This window comes from Microtus ochrogaster, chromosome 22, assembly GCF_000317375.1.
Source record: "Microtus ochrogaster isolate Prairie Vole_2 chromosome 22, MicOch1.0, whole genome shotgun sequence".
NCBI classification, from domain to species: domain Eukaryota; kingdom Metazoa; phylum Chordata; class Mammalia; order Rodentia; family Cricetidae; genus Microtus; species Microtus ochrogaster.
Window position 1 is genome coordinate 22,930,482 of NC_022023.1, and position 17,038 is coordinate 22,947,519.

At 43.8% G+C, this 17,038-nt stretch overlaps 1 protein-coding gene and 1 pseudogene across 1 annotated transcript in view; both read left to right on the forward strand.

Moving 5' to 3' along the window:
- LOC106144046 overlaps window positions 1-189 on the forward strand; it is a 737-nt pseudogene extending 548 nt beyond the window's left edge.
- A 12,167-nt stretch (window positions 190-12,356) lies between these two features.
- Nr2f2 (nuclear receptor subfamily 2 group F member 2) overlaps window positions 12,357-17,038 on the forward strand; it is a 14,395-nt gene continuing 9,713 nt past the window's right edge. The window contains exon 1 of the mRNA XM_005357766.2: window positions 12,357-13,009. Coding sequence (XP_005357823.1) covers window positions 12,967-13,009 — 43 coding nt within the window. The 5' untranslated portion in view covers window positions 12,357-12,966. The remainder of the gene's footprint in view (window positions 13,010-17,038) is intronic.

Below are 17,038 nucleotides of genomic sequence, written 5' to 3' on the forward strand. Positions count from 1 at the left end.
GCTCTGATACAGCAGGCCACAACAGTTAAGAACAAGGATATCAGGAAGTTTTTGGATGGTATTTATGTGTCTGAAAAGGGAACAGTGCAGCAGGCTGATGAGTAGACCTAAGTTACCAGTTCCAGAAACAAGATCCTGAATTTTAATATGATTTGGGGTATCTTTTGGGACAATAAAAGACTTGTATTGATAAAAAAAAAAACTTCTTGCAATTACATCTGGGACCTAGAATCAGCTACCATCATCACTGGCTTTTGATTCAAACTTCCTGAGTGTCCCCAGTTGCCCAGCAATGTGTGTTTTAGACAAGTCCCTAACATCTAGAAACCTGGTTTTGTTGTCTGATCTACTGAAGAAATGAACAGAGGTTAAGTAGCATGTTAGTGTTCACATTCTAGCATGTGTTAGATGCTAGTCCTAATCAGCATTGCCATAGTCTTTTAGTCTCGATTTGTGTCATGACTCGGGGTGTAAGAAAAAAATCCCCCGTGAAAACTACGAGACGTAGGAACACAGTTTCCAGGTCTGTCTATGTCTCTATTGACTCCCTGACTTCAGACACCCCAGCCTCAGTTTCTTCATCAGCAAAATGGAAATTCAAAACGAAAATCTGCATGAACAGAATTTCAGTAGAAGTCAAATGACTCCTGCGTGCAAAAGGACTCCATGAGTAGGAAGGGCACTGCAAAATCCAGCACTTGGTGGTTTTATTGAAACAAAATGAACCTAAGTTTGGAAAGATGCTAGCTTCCCAGAGTTGGTTAATAAATAATAAGAGGAGATAAAGACTTGTCTTGCTCCTCCAATAAATCACCTTCAAAATGAGATATGAAGGCTGGGCATGGTAGTTTAGGCCCTTAAACATGGCATTGGAGGGACAGAGAACAGAGACTCTCAAAGTTCCAGGTGAGTCAAGGCTCCATAGTGAGGTGCTACTTTTTTAAAAAAAAAAAAAAAGAGAGAGAGAGAACACAGCACTCGGGAGGCAGAGGCAGGTGGATCTCTGTGAGTTCGAGGCCAGCCTTGGTCTACAGTGTGAGTTCCAGGACTGGCTCCATAACTACTGAGAAATCCTGTCTCAAAAATAAATAAATAAATATAAATAAAATTTTAAAAAGAGGAAACTGGCGCGGGGGGGTGGGGGTGGTGGCTGTCTCAACACATTCCCAAAATGAGACATATGCATCATCGTTAAACCATTAAAAACTCCACATGGGTACCTTTCTCAATCATCCATTTAACTTTGTTCTTCTGTTCTCTACCTGAACTAAAAATCCTCATAATTTTCTATCACCAGAGCATTAGATAACTGGGAGGTCCCAAAGTTAGGACAGCAAATCCACTCTCTCGTTTTGCTTTTTCCATTAAGGGAGTAGTGGATCTAAACGGGGAAAAAAAATGAATGCATTTGCTGAAATATTAAATGGTGACTTCCAAGAAGCCTTCATACTCATTAAAATACTGTCAAACTCCTCAGCCTGACCAGCTGTCCGTTTGCGTGTGAACTTTAAAAATATATTCATTACTGAGCTATAATTCGGCTTGCACCGAAGAAGCATCTAGAGCTGGGGATTGTTTTGTGAGTGGGATTATTAAGGAGTTGGGGGCCTAAAGGTATATGTCTATTTTAAAAAGAAATTTTCTGATTGCAGATAACTTCTCAATTTGATTTAGTGTCGAACGATAGCGATGGGGTTGATAAGTGAGCATTCATCGGTAATTCATCTTGGGCTGGTGGAAAGTTACAGCCAAGCCGTGCTTTCCCAACAGTGACAAGCCCTATTAATCTTCTTCAGACACATTTCAATAGGTGTTCCCATCTGTGGCCAACATCTAAACGCTCTGGCATCACTGGCGACTCGAAGACACCTTCATTTCAAGTTACACTAGTGAAAATGTGATATTAGATTGTACTCTATTTTTTAACCTAATTCTCCCTTTCCATTCAATTAGCCTTTCTTGCCTGGATTTTCTGCTCACATGTAATACCATTTCCCAGGGAGAGCTCTCCAAGATTCCGTTTTCTCCGAGATACACAGTGCCCCCCCTCCCAAGGTTAGCAACCAACAACTATTTTTTTTAACAAATTAAAATTGCATAGATTCAGTTCTGACAGCCATTGATTGGCCTCTGATTGTGTCTGTCCTTACAAACTGGAAGCTACAAGAATAAAGAGCGGCCGAGCATTCGGAGAGCTGAGAGAAAGGGAGAAGGCTCTGCAAACTATTTGTATTCAGATTTCGAATGCAATTTATTATTCTGAACTATGGATGCTAAATTTTCATTGGGGGGCGGTCCTGGAATAACGAGAGATCATTAGGAAAAAAGAGTGGAAACCATCATGTTTTCCCGAGATGATCAGTACTTAGTTTGGAATCCCTCTCCTATCTTTCTGAGACTGCTGAAGGAATGCCCTTTAAACTGGGAAATAAAAGAATCACTTTAGGATACACCATTTCACTTAAATTGCCCTTTTTCTCTCAGCAGCATGCTCTAGCTAGCTGTAAGTTTAGTATAAGTGAGAAGAGTGTGTGGGGGGGGGGTAGGCGATGGGGAGGGCGGTGCTTGATTTTGGATGGCACCTAAGTGCTTTCTCTTACCACGTTCTACCTCATAATAGGTCTGGTCTTGCAGAGGAAGCGAATTTGAAAAGCATTTTTTTTTCTTGTGTACTTTAGAAATCCTTCAAAAAATTAAAACCGGATATTTTCATTTCTGGAAAGGTTAGATACACCTGCATAATGGATGGAATTATTTTTAGCATCACTGCAGAATGTGGACATGGGAACTCAGGAGATGTGTGAATACAGGGACAGACATGCACCGCTGCCTGTGTTGCTCGCATGTGTGCATGGATGCATGTGTAAAACATGCATTCTCCCAGGGGTCCCCTCCCTCATACAAACTCTCTTTGCACAGTGAGCATTTAAGGTTGTTAGAGATCTCAATCACCTCGTGGTAGTGGTGAGTTTAAACGTGTTGTACTAATAACTTGTCCAAGAGAAATTAAATCCTTATATGTCAGAAGCACTGTACACTGGATTATCTACAAGACAAGTACTTATTGAATAAACGTTGGGACCAATTTCATTTTAATGTGACTGACTGTATGTTTCAGAGATAAAAAGACTCAAACCTGTAACTGTGTTGCCACAGTACACCCAACTTGTCTATTTCCATTACTGTCTCTCAACTTAAAATATGGAAAGACTCTCTCTCTCTCTCTCTCTCTCTCTCTCTCTCTCTCTCTCTCTCTCTCTCTCTCTCTCGTTGTTGTTGTTCTGAAGAGCAAGGGGGAGAGATAGAAAATGCCTGGCATTCAGCCTAAAGAGAAATCATTGAAACAAATTAATCCTATGCCGTTTAAATTGACATGGTAATCCATCATCAGAGGAAGGAAACTCTGAAAGCAATCTCAGATCTGCCCCACTCTCTCCCTGGCCCTGGAGGCACAAAGACAGATAGTAAAAGAAGTGTGGGAGGGGGGAAATAATCGTAAAAATTAGAAATGCCTTGGAAAAAAAATACAATTGGTTCTATCAGCTTCTACTGTCCTGCCTCTTCAAATCTCCTTTGGAGACTTTCAACAGTTACTTTCCTAAGTTTGCCTCTCAGTGATGGGTTCTTGCTTCCCGCTCTACCAGGCTAGCCATTGCCTGGTCCCCTTGAAAAGCTAGGTGACTCAGAGTGCTGAAAGCTTCCCAGTTAGTTCTGCAGAAACTCTTCCCCAGTGCTAGGGGCTGCTTTGGGAGGTAGGTGGGAAGTGGATTTTGCTTTGTTTATTGTGTGGGGTTTGAAGAGGCAAAGAATGGAAGAGAATGCTTTTGTTTTCCTCCCCCTGTCATTGTGCTTTTGCCCTTGGTGAAAAAGATGAAAATAGTAATTTTAAAAAGAAAACTTTTCTGACATCATGAAAAAGAGGGGCATGCCATCCTTCTCTGCCACTTGTCACCTTTTTTAGAGAGGGACTTAGCTTCCAAAGTTCTCCCCACTTTAGAAAGGCCCATGATGGCATGTTATAACATTTGATTTTAAAGTCATAAATTGTATAATACAGAAGAAGAATTAGTAGGTAGACGAGATGAAATAAAACCTTATTAAGAATTCAATTATAAAAACAATGTGCCTGTATTTCCAAGACATTGCATTCGAAGGGTTATTATTTGTTTGTCTAGGGAGGGCTTCTCTTTAGCTAACATATGTGGTATTGTTTTATTTGTTTGTTTAAAGGAAGGAGATGGTGGGGGGTACTATAAACTGCTCATTCCTGACTAGACATACAAATCTAAACAGAAATCTAAATGATATTTAATAATGTTTCTAGCTCTATAAGCAGGACTGTTGGAAACATTTTTAATTTTAAACATTTACCCTGTTAACACCGAGACAGTAACTGAAGACAGAGGCCGCCTACTTGACAATCAGAGACTCTAGGGCAGAAGGACAAACTCAAATGGTGGCTAAAAGATGCCCCGTTTTAATTTGTCTAGGATAGAACTGCTTCTAAGTTATTAGGAAAACTTTTGTGTAACTGAAACTTCAAAGTAAACATCACAGTGCTTGTCTAGAAATTTGATTCACTGATCTTTAAAGGGGATGGGTAATTCTGACCTAAGATCATCCAAGTACTTAAGTATAACAGGAATTTCCAGAATAAACAGGGAGAGTCAAAGTCTTTTCTTGTACATGTTATGTCACACTATAACAGTGTCAATTTTAAGACTTGTTAAGAAATGGGATGTGTGTGTGTGTGTGTGTGTGTGTGTGTGTGTGTGTGTGTGTAGAGAGAGAGATCTCTCCATCCTTAAGGAGATGCTTAAAAGCACTTGCTGCTCCTACCGAGGACCAGAGTTTGATTCCCAGCACCCATGTTGGGTTGCTTACGACTTCCTGTAATTCTAGTTCCAGGGGACCAGACCTCTCTTATAGCCTCAGCAGGTACCTACAGGCATATACACATAAATACAAAAAAAAAAGTACAGATTTGGGAGTTCTTTTTTAAATAAAACCCTGGAGGTTGATATAGTAGTTCTTCAGTAATTGAAGAACACTGAACTATACATCCTTAAAAAGATTAGACATCTTTTATTTGACTCTAATGTATATAGGAAAAATAGATTTTTGCAAGATAATACATGATTTTGAAAGCCATTAAATTAACCAAAATCACTTGGGGAAAAAAAATCAATGGGTAAATAAACTGAGTCTTTAACACTCGGACAAGTCTATCAAGGAAAAAAAATAACTTTTAAGACACCTTAGCGCTGAAATCTCATGACACTGAATTCTTTTTAGTGTTTGAAAACAAAACCAACGACGACAAGAAAATACACAACAGAAAACTGTGCATGTTTGGGACTAAATAGGCTAACGCACAATAAGCAAAGGCATAGTCTTCCTCAATTTTTAACTTCTTGTCTTTGACATTTGACATATGATGTGATGTGGTCCTGTCAAGAAATAGCCAGTGTGACATCTGTCACTGAAATCAATATTTCTTTCCTTTCATGGTTTCAGTTTTACTTTGAATGTTGAAAGGGCCCCCCTCTCAGTCAATTCGCCATAATCGTGTATGTAGAAATCTCTTAGATAAAATTTATCAATATATAATGAATTCTAATATTCATTATATTAGATGGATAGGAAATTTACTGTTTTCTATCTTATCCTCAAAATAACAGGGTCAATGTCATTTGTTTTCAAATGTACGGCTTGAATGCCTTCAAGATAATATTTTCTATTACCAAGAAATGAAACGTGATATTAAAAATCCTTCTTACATTCTGTATGGAATTTCTTTATTTGTAATAAGTACCCGCACATTTCCAAAAAGCCGCCTTTGAAGAAGAGAAGCAAAGCTGGTGATATAAGTATCTAAATGTTCTCTAGATTACTATAGAGTGTCTCTCTATGTGGCAGTATATCAATTTCTGGCCATCAACTTATTCTCAAGTTTTATCTTTATATTGAAAATGGAGCTCGGTAAATGTCCTAAAGGAAAAAGTGAATCCTTAAATTCTATTGCTCCCTCTGAAGTTTACTTGAGTGCGCGGTTTAAGGAATTTAAATCAAATGAACCCTCATTTGCTGTGCTGCTGGTGTTTGCCTGAAGTTCGTTCATGCAGCTAATTAACAATATTAATTTTCCTGGATATTTTCCTTCCTAATACCTTCACATGTAGCACTAGATACTATCAGTTAATATTTTTCCCTTTTTTCTTACATTGTAAAAAATTAACTGTCATTTTTTAAAGATTTCATTACTGGCGATTGATAATGAAAATATGTGGAGACCAACCATCATCCTTGACTTTGTCCACATCTAAGTGCGAACTGCCATTCACATGGTTTCAGATGACCTTGGGACTTCCTCAACAGGAGGTAACTTGAAATGCAACGTTAATACTGAAATCATGGATAGCCCATACCAGGCTTGGTAAAAAGGGGCAGAAAGTTTCCTGATGCCACCATCTATAGTCCAGTATTTAAGATTTAAATCACCAGTTGCTGGTGATGCACACACACACACACACACACACACACACACACACAGAGAGAGAGAGAGAGAGAGAGAGAGAGAGAGAGAGAGAGAGTCTTAAATTTTTGAATAAATATATCAGGCAAAAGATGTTCACTGTGTGCTTAAATACCCTGCCAAAGCTACGAACTGAAAGTCTGAAGCTGGTGCTTTGAGGTGCCTCTTTGTGGTTTTGCAAGCCATAAAGGTAGTAGTACCCTTGCTGGGCTGCTCCAGCTTGTCTCCTAGCACTGATGGTTCCAAGTGGGCTCATTCAAAAGTCTTTCTGCACTGCCTTCTGCCAGCCTCCAGGACTGTCCACATAAGTGGCAGCCTCTATCTAAGGTTTGAGTGTATGAACCTTTAATCCATCAAGGTACTTCTAAAATGGAGAGAGAACCTCTACCATGGGCTTGCACCCTCCTGGACAAGCCCATCATCCTGGGACCCATAGCAATGCCACCACATTTGAAGCCAGCTGAATGGATGTTTCTAATCTCATTCAGATTTTATGGCTATAATTCGGCTGCTGACACGATTTTAAATTCTCTTTTATTTCAATGAGAGAAGGTAAACCGTGTCTTGAGATTTTTTTTTTTAATCTCTTACAGGATAATTGTGTGTGTGTGTGTGTGTGTGTGTGTGTGTGTGTGTGTGTGTGCGTGATCGAGAGAGAGGGGGGGAGGGTTAAAGTGATTTAGTGATTTGGGTGGTCAGTTATACAGGGGAGGGGGAATTCACTACGTCCTATTTTATTTCCTAAAGTCCATCCCCCTGGAGTATGCCCGCCTTGATGGATGGGATTGTTGTCTCTGAATGAAACCCCTGCTTGCAGGGGAGTAGGGTGGGGTGAAGATAGGGTGGGGCATAAGGGAAAAGCAAAATGTTCTAAAATCCTTCCAGCCAAAGTGCATAAAGTGTTCCCACTCCTCTCTTTCTCTCCCCTCTTCCCTCCCCTCCCTTCTTTTTTTTTTTTTCTTTATGTCTTTCCTTACATCCCTTTTAAAATCAATCTCTGGGCAGATAGTGTTGTTAACCCTGATTCTCTAGTCGGGACCAATAAGGGTTAATGGAGACCAAGCTGACTCTCCTCTAGGTCAGTGGGGCTACAAGCTTCCAAAGCAGGGATCAGGATTACCAAGGAGGGAGCGGGAGGCTGATTGCCTCACACCTGAACACAGCATTCTAATCCACTGGGATTCATATTTAAAAAAAAAAAAATCTCCCTTCTGGAAAGTGGTGAATTGAGTTTTCAGCTTGCTTCCTGTTGCATCGAAGCACACGCAGGGTAGCCTGACCTGAATAGTCCAAGCTGCTAAGCAAATCGAGCAATGGGAAAGACTGCCTTTCTACATATATGCACATGAAAACGTGTGTGCAGGCATACACACAGTAGGCAGCTATCGGTTTCTTTTGAAAGATTTTTTTTTTCTTGCCTTTTGAGGAAAAGACCAGAAGGAGGAAAAAGGCAAAGAATTGTTCTCTTTCCTCACCTTCTGCCCCAACCCTCCACCTCCAGAAATAAGCGCCTTCTAGGTTGTTTACAGCTGTCTCGAAGGTCTACGCTTGTTCACAGTAGCGAGACTCGCGTTCAAGAAGTGAAAAATCCATTTTCGAGCCAGACATTGCTGGTGGCTTTGCGGAGAAGGTTTTCTACTCCCTACCAGTAAAATTTACCCAACACCTCATGAACCCCAAGACTTTATACCTCGACCAGTTTAGCTCCCAGAATCCAATCTGGGGACCCCAGACAGGTCCCCAACGGCTGGGGTGGGGCCTGATCCTGCGAAAACTGATTTCCCTGTGACCCAGAGCAAGAGCCCACGGTCCTGCTGCTTCTCTAGGAGCTCCTGCCTTAATCCTCGCTGGCCTTACTCTTCCCCTCACCTGCCCAGAAGCGAACCTGGAATCCGCCGGTCTTGCAAATTCATAGCGGCAGAGAGGGGAGGGGGTGTCTCGCCACCCGGTGGCCCTCCCGGCCATTGGGTGAGTAGCAGAGAAAGCAGTCAGTGAGACTGAGCTACTTTAGGGATGCTAAAAAAGATGAAAGAGGGAGGCTGATCAAGGAGAAAGTTGGGGAAGCTTGGCATGCTATCTAAAAGGCATCCCCAAAATGCCGGAATAAGAATACAATCAACTGGGGCCACACCTTGGCTACCCAGGCTTCCTTGAGGACACTACAAGCGATGAAACGTGTCCTTGGTCCACGCTCCACGCGAGAGGTCAACTCCGGTGCCCACCTGGCCTCTGTCACTCCCAGTGTAGAGCCCGTGACTCCCAAGCCCTTGGCCCCCCGCAGTGGCCCGCTCAGCCCTATCTGTGAAGCCGGGCTGCCCTACTCTTACCGTTGATGCGCTGTCACCTTTTCCGTCGAGGACAGAGGGACCAAGGCCTGCGCTGGAGCTCCTAGGCGGTGGTCCCGCCGATTCCCCTCGGGGCTGCTTCCTCCCTCTCCACCCCGCCAAATCCCCGCAAGTCAGGTCCCCCTTCTTCACCCCGGGGGCTTCTAATCACTCCGTATCGATTTCCCTAACTCTTTTCATCCCGTTGAAGACACATCTTAAAACACTCCAGCCCGGAGTGTGCTCTGGGCTTTATCCACACTAATAAAATGATTTACCCTGCTCTCTGCGCTCTCCTCACAGAGGAAAATCGTTCGAGCCCTGGCTATTCGTGTGTGATCAGTAAATATTTAGTGCGGTGACATCCTCAGCTAGGCTTTGGATCGATGCGGGGCCCACCGGGAGGTGTGCGCTCTGCGGGCGGGGCCGCATCGGGCCCGCAGCCTAGGGAACTCCTGGTGTCCTGGCCTCCGGCCGTAGATTTACAGCCCGGGCGGGAGGCCCAAGTAAGAGAGAAGTGGGGGGGGGACAAAGCGCATCTGGAAAATTGCCTTTTCAACCTTTTTACTTTTGACATTCAGCCCCTTCCCGCCGGCTGCCACTGTCTCCTCCACTCTCCCCTTCCCTTCTCAGGGCGCTCCTAGCACCCCGAGAGCCCTTCCGGAGATCGTGAGACGCGCTACCGTCCCCGTGGCCCAGGACCACCTATCAGAGAACTGCGTAGCCACGCAGGGAGGCCCCAGCCCCCTGCTTTGACAGTCGTCCCCTTTGGGACACGAGGCTCTTCGCCCGCCCATGCCTCCTAGGGCGGAAAAGAGGTGGAGGAGCTAAGAGCTGCAGCGACAGTTAGAGACCTGCTTCTCCGCCACCGTTTCTGTGACCCCCTGGCCTTTCTACTCCTCCAACATCTTGTCCTTGTTGCCAGTCGGACCGCGCAGGTCGTCTGGTGGGAACTTTCCGTAGATGTCCCTTTCCGTAGGAGCAAAAAAGGCGCTTAGCTGTGAAGTGTTGAGGGGAGAGGGGCTACTCTTGGCAGCCAGAGGGCTGTGGTCCAGGTGGCTGCGGTGTCAGCGCCTACCCCGGGCGTACCCACACAACTTCAGGATTACATAGCCTCACTTTGACCCGGGGACCCCAGGAAGTGGGCCTGATGCAGAGTGGGCACTGCACGGCCTCGTCTTGTACTGTGATTCCTGCCACCTGGGATTGCTAAATTGCAGGAGCTGTCTTCTGTGAGGAATAATCCTCCTCGGGAGGCTCCTCTCCTCTGAGACCTGTGCTTTCGGGTCTTCAAGTCTTCCACCACAACCCCGGCCACCTGTTGTTAACTGGCCTGATTTCCTCTCACCTGAGGCCTGGGCCTTTGCAATTTCCCCTGGGGCCCAGAGAAGAAGGTCCGACCAGGCTGGATCCAGGCACTCCTCCCCACACCCCAATGCCCTCGCCTTTGTCATCACCATGGCTTTCTAAAATGCCATATCTGCACAGTCTATCTTTATACTAATGCATACTTAATTGGTCAGTCTTGACTGTCCAGAAAAAGAAAAAACAATTTAATTAGGGTGGGTTTTTTTTTTTTCTTTTTTAGCTTTGGAGAGCAAAGAGAAGAAAATCTACCCGATGCTTATTGTATTTAGCACCAATACAGGCAGAAAATGTAGCACAAGTTTTTGGTTGAAAGAGCACCTCTGTGTCCATTGAAGGGCGTTGATCCGAAAAGGCAGAAAGGACAAGTAAAATCGATTGGAAGCGACCCTCTCTGTCCCTTTCACACCATTCAGAAACTCCATTCCTTCTAAGACAAAGACCAGAGCCTTGGGAATTCTCAGGGAAAAGGAGGACTCCAGTCCCACAAGCCTTGAACACTTTTTTTTAAAATCTTCAATACTTCACTTTAAACGTGCACTTGGGGCTGGGCTCCTGCATGTGTGTTTCTCGCCCCCACCCCCTTAAGAGCCACGCAGGTTTTTCATCACCACCCCCATGCCACTGCCTGATTGGCCTCTCGGACACGACACGGCGGGCCTGCCTTTTAGGGTTAGTGTATCTCTCACCTTTGACCCCCAAGATTGGAGTGGCGGCCAGTGTTCTAAATTTGGCTAAAGTTGAAAGAAAACGACCACAAAATAATTACTCCAAAATCCAGTTCTGGTTCAGTGCCTAAGTCACCTTATCCAACGGCCACCTCAATCCCTAATTTGTTCCCCCTTCTCTGGCAATGAAGTGCCCTAGCCACCTCTGAAGGAGGGAGCTAGAGTGGTCAGGACTGCATCTCTGGGTGGCAATGAGTTGCCAGGTCTAATTGGTCTTTCATTAGGTTATCCGAGGCGCCCAGGCTGGGTAACATGGTCATCGATCAGACCTGGCATAAAAAGAAAAAGGAGGGGGGAGGGAAGGAGAGAAGAGGGCAAGAGAAGGAGACCAGAGAGGCCGGACTGAGATCACCTTCACCTGCCCTGAGCCAGGCCTCCCTCTTGGAGATCACTGGACCTTCCGCTAGGATGAAGGGGGCGGGGCGGAAGGGAGGGGGCACTCCTGAGTCACACACGTGGCCTCCTTCTGAGAGACAGAGTTCACCTCCTCTCGGGAGGAGAGTCCCACCAGCCATCCACTCAGTGTAACTGATGAGACAAACCGCAAGGAAAAACTTCTGTAGCCCCTATTTATGGTATTAATGAATAGTTAAAAAAAGATTTACACTTCTTATGATCAATATTCTGAGTTATTTCCCTCAAAGTATATAATTACAGTGTCTTCAGAGTTTTCATCATTGTTTGAGGTGGCAAAACCATTTGTAATTTCCATTAGCCAGTAAACATGCAATTAACATTCAGCACTGTGTTTAACTTAATTCCTGTTTAAGACAAGGACAAGAAGCAGTGAAGAGCGCTAGTTCCATTTGTCAAGTCTGACATTCATCTTACCATAACAGTTTCTTAAAATAAAAGATCCATGTTTCCCCATTATTCTTCTCTTAAAACAAAACAACAACAACAACAACAACAAAAATCCATTAGTTAAAACTGTACTAAACTGCAAGAAGGAGCTCGGATCTATTCTCAATTTTTGCTAGTTATTGTATCTCTGCTTCCTTTAGTCTTTGGGGGAGGGGGGCTGATAAAGGGAGGGAATGAATTAAGGATTCATTATTTGAAGGCATGAAATGGGGAACCCCTCCCCCAAAAGAAATAGATTTCCTCTTCAGGAAAGTTCTAGAATGGACAGTAGAAAGGGGAGGGAGGCACTAATCCACAGGGGAGAGGAAGAAAAATCATTTGGGTGGGGGCGATTTGAGTTAAAAGTAGAAAATGAAGATTCCAACTGATTCCTAAGAAAAAAATGTTGGCCTCCTGTTTCAAGTTCTATCTTTGATCCAGGGTGAGAGAACCCTGTCTGCCAGTCTACTAGGCTGCAGCTTTTCCCCCTCCTCTCCCACCTCTGTTTTTTTTTTTTTTCCAACTTGCTTTAGGATTAGCCTCCATCCTTCTCGACCCCAAACAGTGGAATTTGGCTGTGCCTCCAGTTGTCTTGCTTTGCAATATTGCTTATAGTTGTTTGCGGTTTTCTGCTAAGGCTGAGCCGTTTGCTCCAGCCTCCGACTAAACTCATTAAGTTGGGAGATTTTTTTTTTTTTTCAATTGGAAGGGTGTTTTTAAAGTCTCCTCTTTCCAGCCCCAAACAAGGTGTAACAACGCACTCTTCCTTCTAAGGCATCAGATGAGAGACAAGGATCACTCCAGACATCTCCTACCTACGGTTTGGGGTTTTTTTTCTTAAAGGCGAGGCTTGCATTCCTCAGCAGCTATGTACAAAGCTCCCTGAAGCCGCGTCTCTCTCTAAAGTTAGTGTGCAGGCTTTTCCAAAGGCTGAGAGCGCCTGGTACACAGGGAAGCACTTCCTTGAGGTGGAAGAGCTCTGCCTTCACCTTTCCTCTTTTTTCCCTGCAGACTAATGCCTACTTTTTTTTTATCAGTTTGCACAATCGCTTAGATAAACACCGTGGAGGAGAGTCTCTTTAATTATCAAAGACACATCTTTTCAGGGGGCCAACAAAGCGTTTATTTCACCCGCCAAACTAAAGGAGAGTTATTCCAGTTTAGAAGGAAGATGCAAGCCGTTTGGGACCTTGAACAAGGCAAATATGGTTTTGGTATGTTTGCTTACTGTATTTCTCTTTATCTTTCTCCTCTTTCTCACTTTTCTCCTTGTGCTATGTGGGTTTGGGGATGACTTGGGGCTTTCCAGAAAATCGGTTTGCTAACGTGTATGCATTGCCTTGGACTGTGGTTGAAGGGGTGGGGGGGGGCAGTCAATTCAGTGCGTTGCCATATTTTATTACATGTGTGTGGTAGCAGAGGTGGGAGAGGGGGGGAAATACAATTGCAAAGCTGCCAAAATATGATTAAACCGAAACATAAAGACTGCGGTTGCCTCCCATCTCCTCATCCTGTCTTCTCAAACTCATTTCAACTCATTTCCTTCCATAGAATTGACCGAAAACCGGTCCTAGAACCCTGGTTGTCCAAGCAGCAAATGACTGGGTTTGTTAGCAAAGGGGCTGCTGCTATGCTGGCTTTAGGTAACAGAATTTCCTGTTCGAATTGCCTCTGCGCTTCATTTTGCAACCTTGTGCAGCTGACAGGCAGGCAGGCAGGCAGGCAGGCGGGCGGGCGGGCGGGCAGGGACCAAAGCCCTTGCCCGGCGCCCTCGGCTGCGGTTCCTGACGGCGAGCTCTGTTAAGCTAGGAGAATCGCAAGGAGAAGGGTACTCACCATCGGGCGGGGTGGTGGTGCTGGCGTGCTGAATTCAGGCAAACGGTTTACCTTTTTGCTGTCTATTGCAACCGCGCCGGGCTGACTTAAGAAGCAATTCTGTGCTGTGTGCAAAATGATCATGGAACGGTTCTTCATTTTTAAAAAGCCAGCGAGGGAGACGACAGAGGCAGAGAGAAAAAGAGAGGAGGGGTGAGGGGGACGCACATAAACCCAGTTCAAAAAAAAAAAAAATCATCCCTTCACCAGTGACTCGAGAAACGCAGAACCGGCGAGATCCGAGTGCAGTCCAACCAAGCCACAGACAAATAATTTTAAATCCTGAAGAATTATTCAGATTAAAATGTACAGAAGTTTCATTCTCCTATGCCTACATGAGCCCCAAGTCGTTTCCCTTTAAGGGCTCCTTTTCTTATAAAGTTGGGTTTTAGGCAGAGAGGACTCTTACACTAGGGGGCAGACAGATACTGTACTTGCTCCAATCTTAAGCAATTTTTCCCTCCCAGCATATGCTCTGATTTAGCACTGTAAATTTTTCAGAGGACCCAACTCTGACAGCCCCTGGTGATTTTCAAAGTACCACAAGCCAGTGGTTAAAAATTGCATTGACTTGGAAGTTCAGAGGGACACAATGGAAGCCCCTTCCCTATTCAAGGAGCTCCAGTGTGGTGGAAGAGAAAAACACACACGACTAGATTGAGGGAAAGGAGAAATTCAATGGATCCTGGATTCTACTGAGCTCAGAGTTAAACTCGGCATTGCTGGGGTCTGTATTCATATTGTGATTTAATCTGTAAAGAATTACAGACCAGCCAACCACTTTCTGCAAGGAAACCATATTCCTGGGAGTTAGGGACTTTTTTTTTTCAGATTAAGACAAATGGTTTTTTTCCCTAACTTTGACCAGTCAAATAAAGCTTGCCACAATTCCCATTAAAATAAATTTACATTTGTAGTAAAAGGCTTGGTTAAGTTTTTTAAAAATAATAATATGTAGATAGGTATCTTTTAGTCAGGATCTTTAAATCTTAGAGTGAAGACAACTGAGCATCTTTGAAAAGGACATTTAAAAATATTTTTGCTTTTTTTCTTAAAAAAAAATTCCTCAGTCTGGCTGTCCTGTCTCTTCGTCCACTCATTAAATTAACTACAATTCATATGGTGATTTTTTTCTTCCCCTTTTAAATAGCATTTCTATAGCTAAATGAGTTCAAAAATACAAAGTGAAGCACCCCTGACTTGATGGTAGCTGTGTGGCCGTGTGTCTAGCTGACTACAGTTTTGTAAAAGGGAAAAAAATCTTGAATTTTCTATCTAATGAAATTATAGCCTTCAATATATATACATATATACATGCATATATATATATATACATGTATAAAATTTCTCCTCCTCAAAAATCATCTCCGTGTGTGTGGAAAAAGTAATCTTGCCATGAAAATGGCTGTACTGGAAAGGCAAGATTAACATTTCTCTATAATCAATTATGCTCATCTATTAAGTCGAGATGGGAATACCTATTAGATTTCCTGTGTCAACCTCAGGCTCACTATATGCTGAGCTCGCCTCTATAATCTGATATTTTTTTTAGCATCAGATAATTCCCCAAATCAGAAAAATTAAAAGAATAAAAACAGACTTCTCTAATTTTGTTTTCCTTCTTCCTTTCTTGTTCTCTGTAGGAGAGTTATGTGGTATCTCTAACCAGCCAGAAACGCTCAGCCTGGCCTTACTGTGTGGCCACCTTATTGAACACACCAGGTTTATGATAGTCTAGTACCTGCTATAGCTTGTTATTTCTTAAAACATTCAAATAATTACAGCACCTGCCACTTAAGTGCAATATGTGATTTCAGTAGAAAAAAAAAAAAGAGAAGGCTAAGAAGGACTTTTTTTAAAAAAATAGGAATCTTTTTTCCTTGCCGAAAAGCCAACTTCTGTCTGTCCACATCTTCATGTGCTCCTCATCTCACACCCTGCCTGTGTGTGTAAAAGAAACTGCCCGAAATGGCAATTACACGACAGGTCTATTTTTATTGAAGTAACTTTATATTGCCAAATTTTCATGCTGTCAAGGATGCTCTTGTGAAGTTCTCAATTCACTCTTTGTGGTGTCTTCTTTCCCCCCCCCACCCCAGTAGCTCAGCATCATTTGTGAGAAAATAATTTCATTGGTGATAAACCATTTTGACTTATGGATTAAGTTTTGGCTTGGTGCAAGGGACTCCCTATTAAACACAAATTTCTCATACAAATGTGGAATCCTCACAATCAACTAACTGGTCCCAATCTAACAGCAAGTTTAGTCAGTGGAATCAAATGTGTCCTGGGGGTGGTTCTATATATTTGATGTCTAAAACTCGGGCACACTTTCAAAGACACAGCGATATCAATGGCTTGAGCATCCTGAGCAGGGTGAGATAGGTTGGGGTACTGTTTTTTCTACCGTGACTCTCTGGAGGAAGACTATGGTTTGTGTGTGGTTCTTGTGAGTTCTCTTGGTGATATTTTCAACTGGGAGCAGGCTCTCTCGGTGTATTTTGATGACTATATGGATGTTTAAAGAGAATTTGAACAATGAAGTCCGTATTCAACTGGTCTGTGACCTAGAAGCATCGTCTTGGACGTCTTTGTCTGTGTACATTGATAAATGTGCATCTGATACATGTGCGTTTACATGTGTGTACGAAGGGTGTGCACAGGCGAAGCTGAGCGGCTGCCTGTGCCTGTCCATCAGCGGACAGAAAGGTCTTTTGCTCTCTTTTCATGACCGGGTGTGTGACAGGTCACTGGCTGGCCAGTTAGCTAAAACCAATGAGAGAGGATCAAGTTGAGGGGAATTTATTTTAATTGCGTCATGACAATGAAGTGAAGTCTACTTGTGCTTCTCAGCATCCGAGATGCTCCATTTGAGCAATTAAAATGTCAGGCCACAAATCTATAAAATATTAACCCTCTAAAGAAAAAGGCAGATATTGAACGGCTTCTTTCCCCTATAAAACAAACAAAAAGGAGCTCCTAAACTGAGCAAGTGATGAGAGTTCATTAAGCAAAGGATCTGCCACCACACGGATCTAGCCAAATATTTCTTTAGCAAGCTCAGATCCCGGCACCTTGCCACCTCCGTTGCGTACCCCTCTACAAAGAAGAAGGAAGCGCTCTCCGTCTTTGGTATCCTGGGTTCTACATAATGCGCCGGGAGTCCCGGGTGGAGAGCGAGCCGCGCATTTAGTTGCAAAGCCAAGTTGCGAGAGACTAAGTCTTCGGCTCCATCCTTAACCTCTCGCGGAGCCTTTAAGAGGCGTAGTGTGTGCGCTGCGCGCTCGCCTAGCCGCCGGGGCGGTCACCTCGGGTGCCGGGTGCGGGGCGAGCGGGGTCCGCGCTCCCAGGGCCCGCCCGGGCCCATC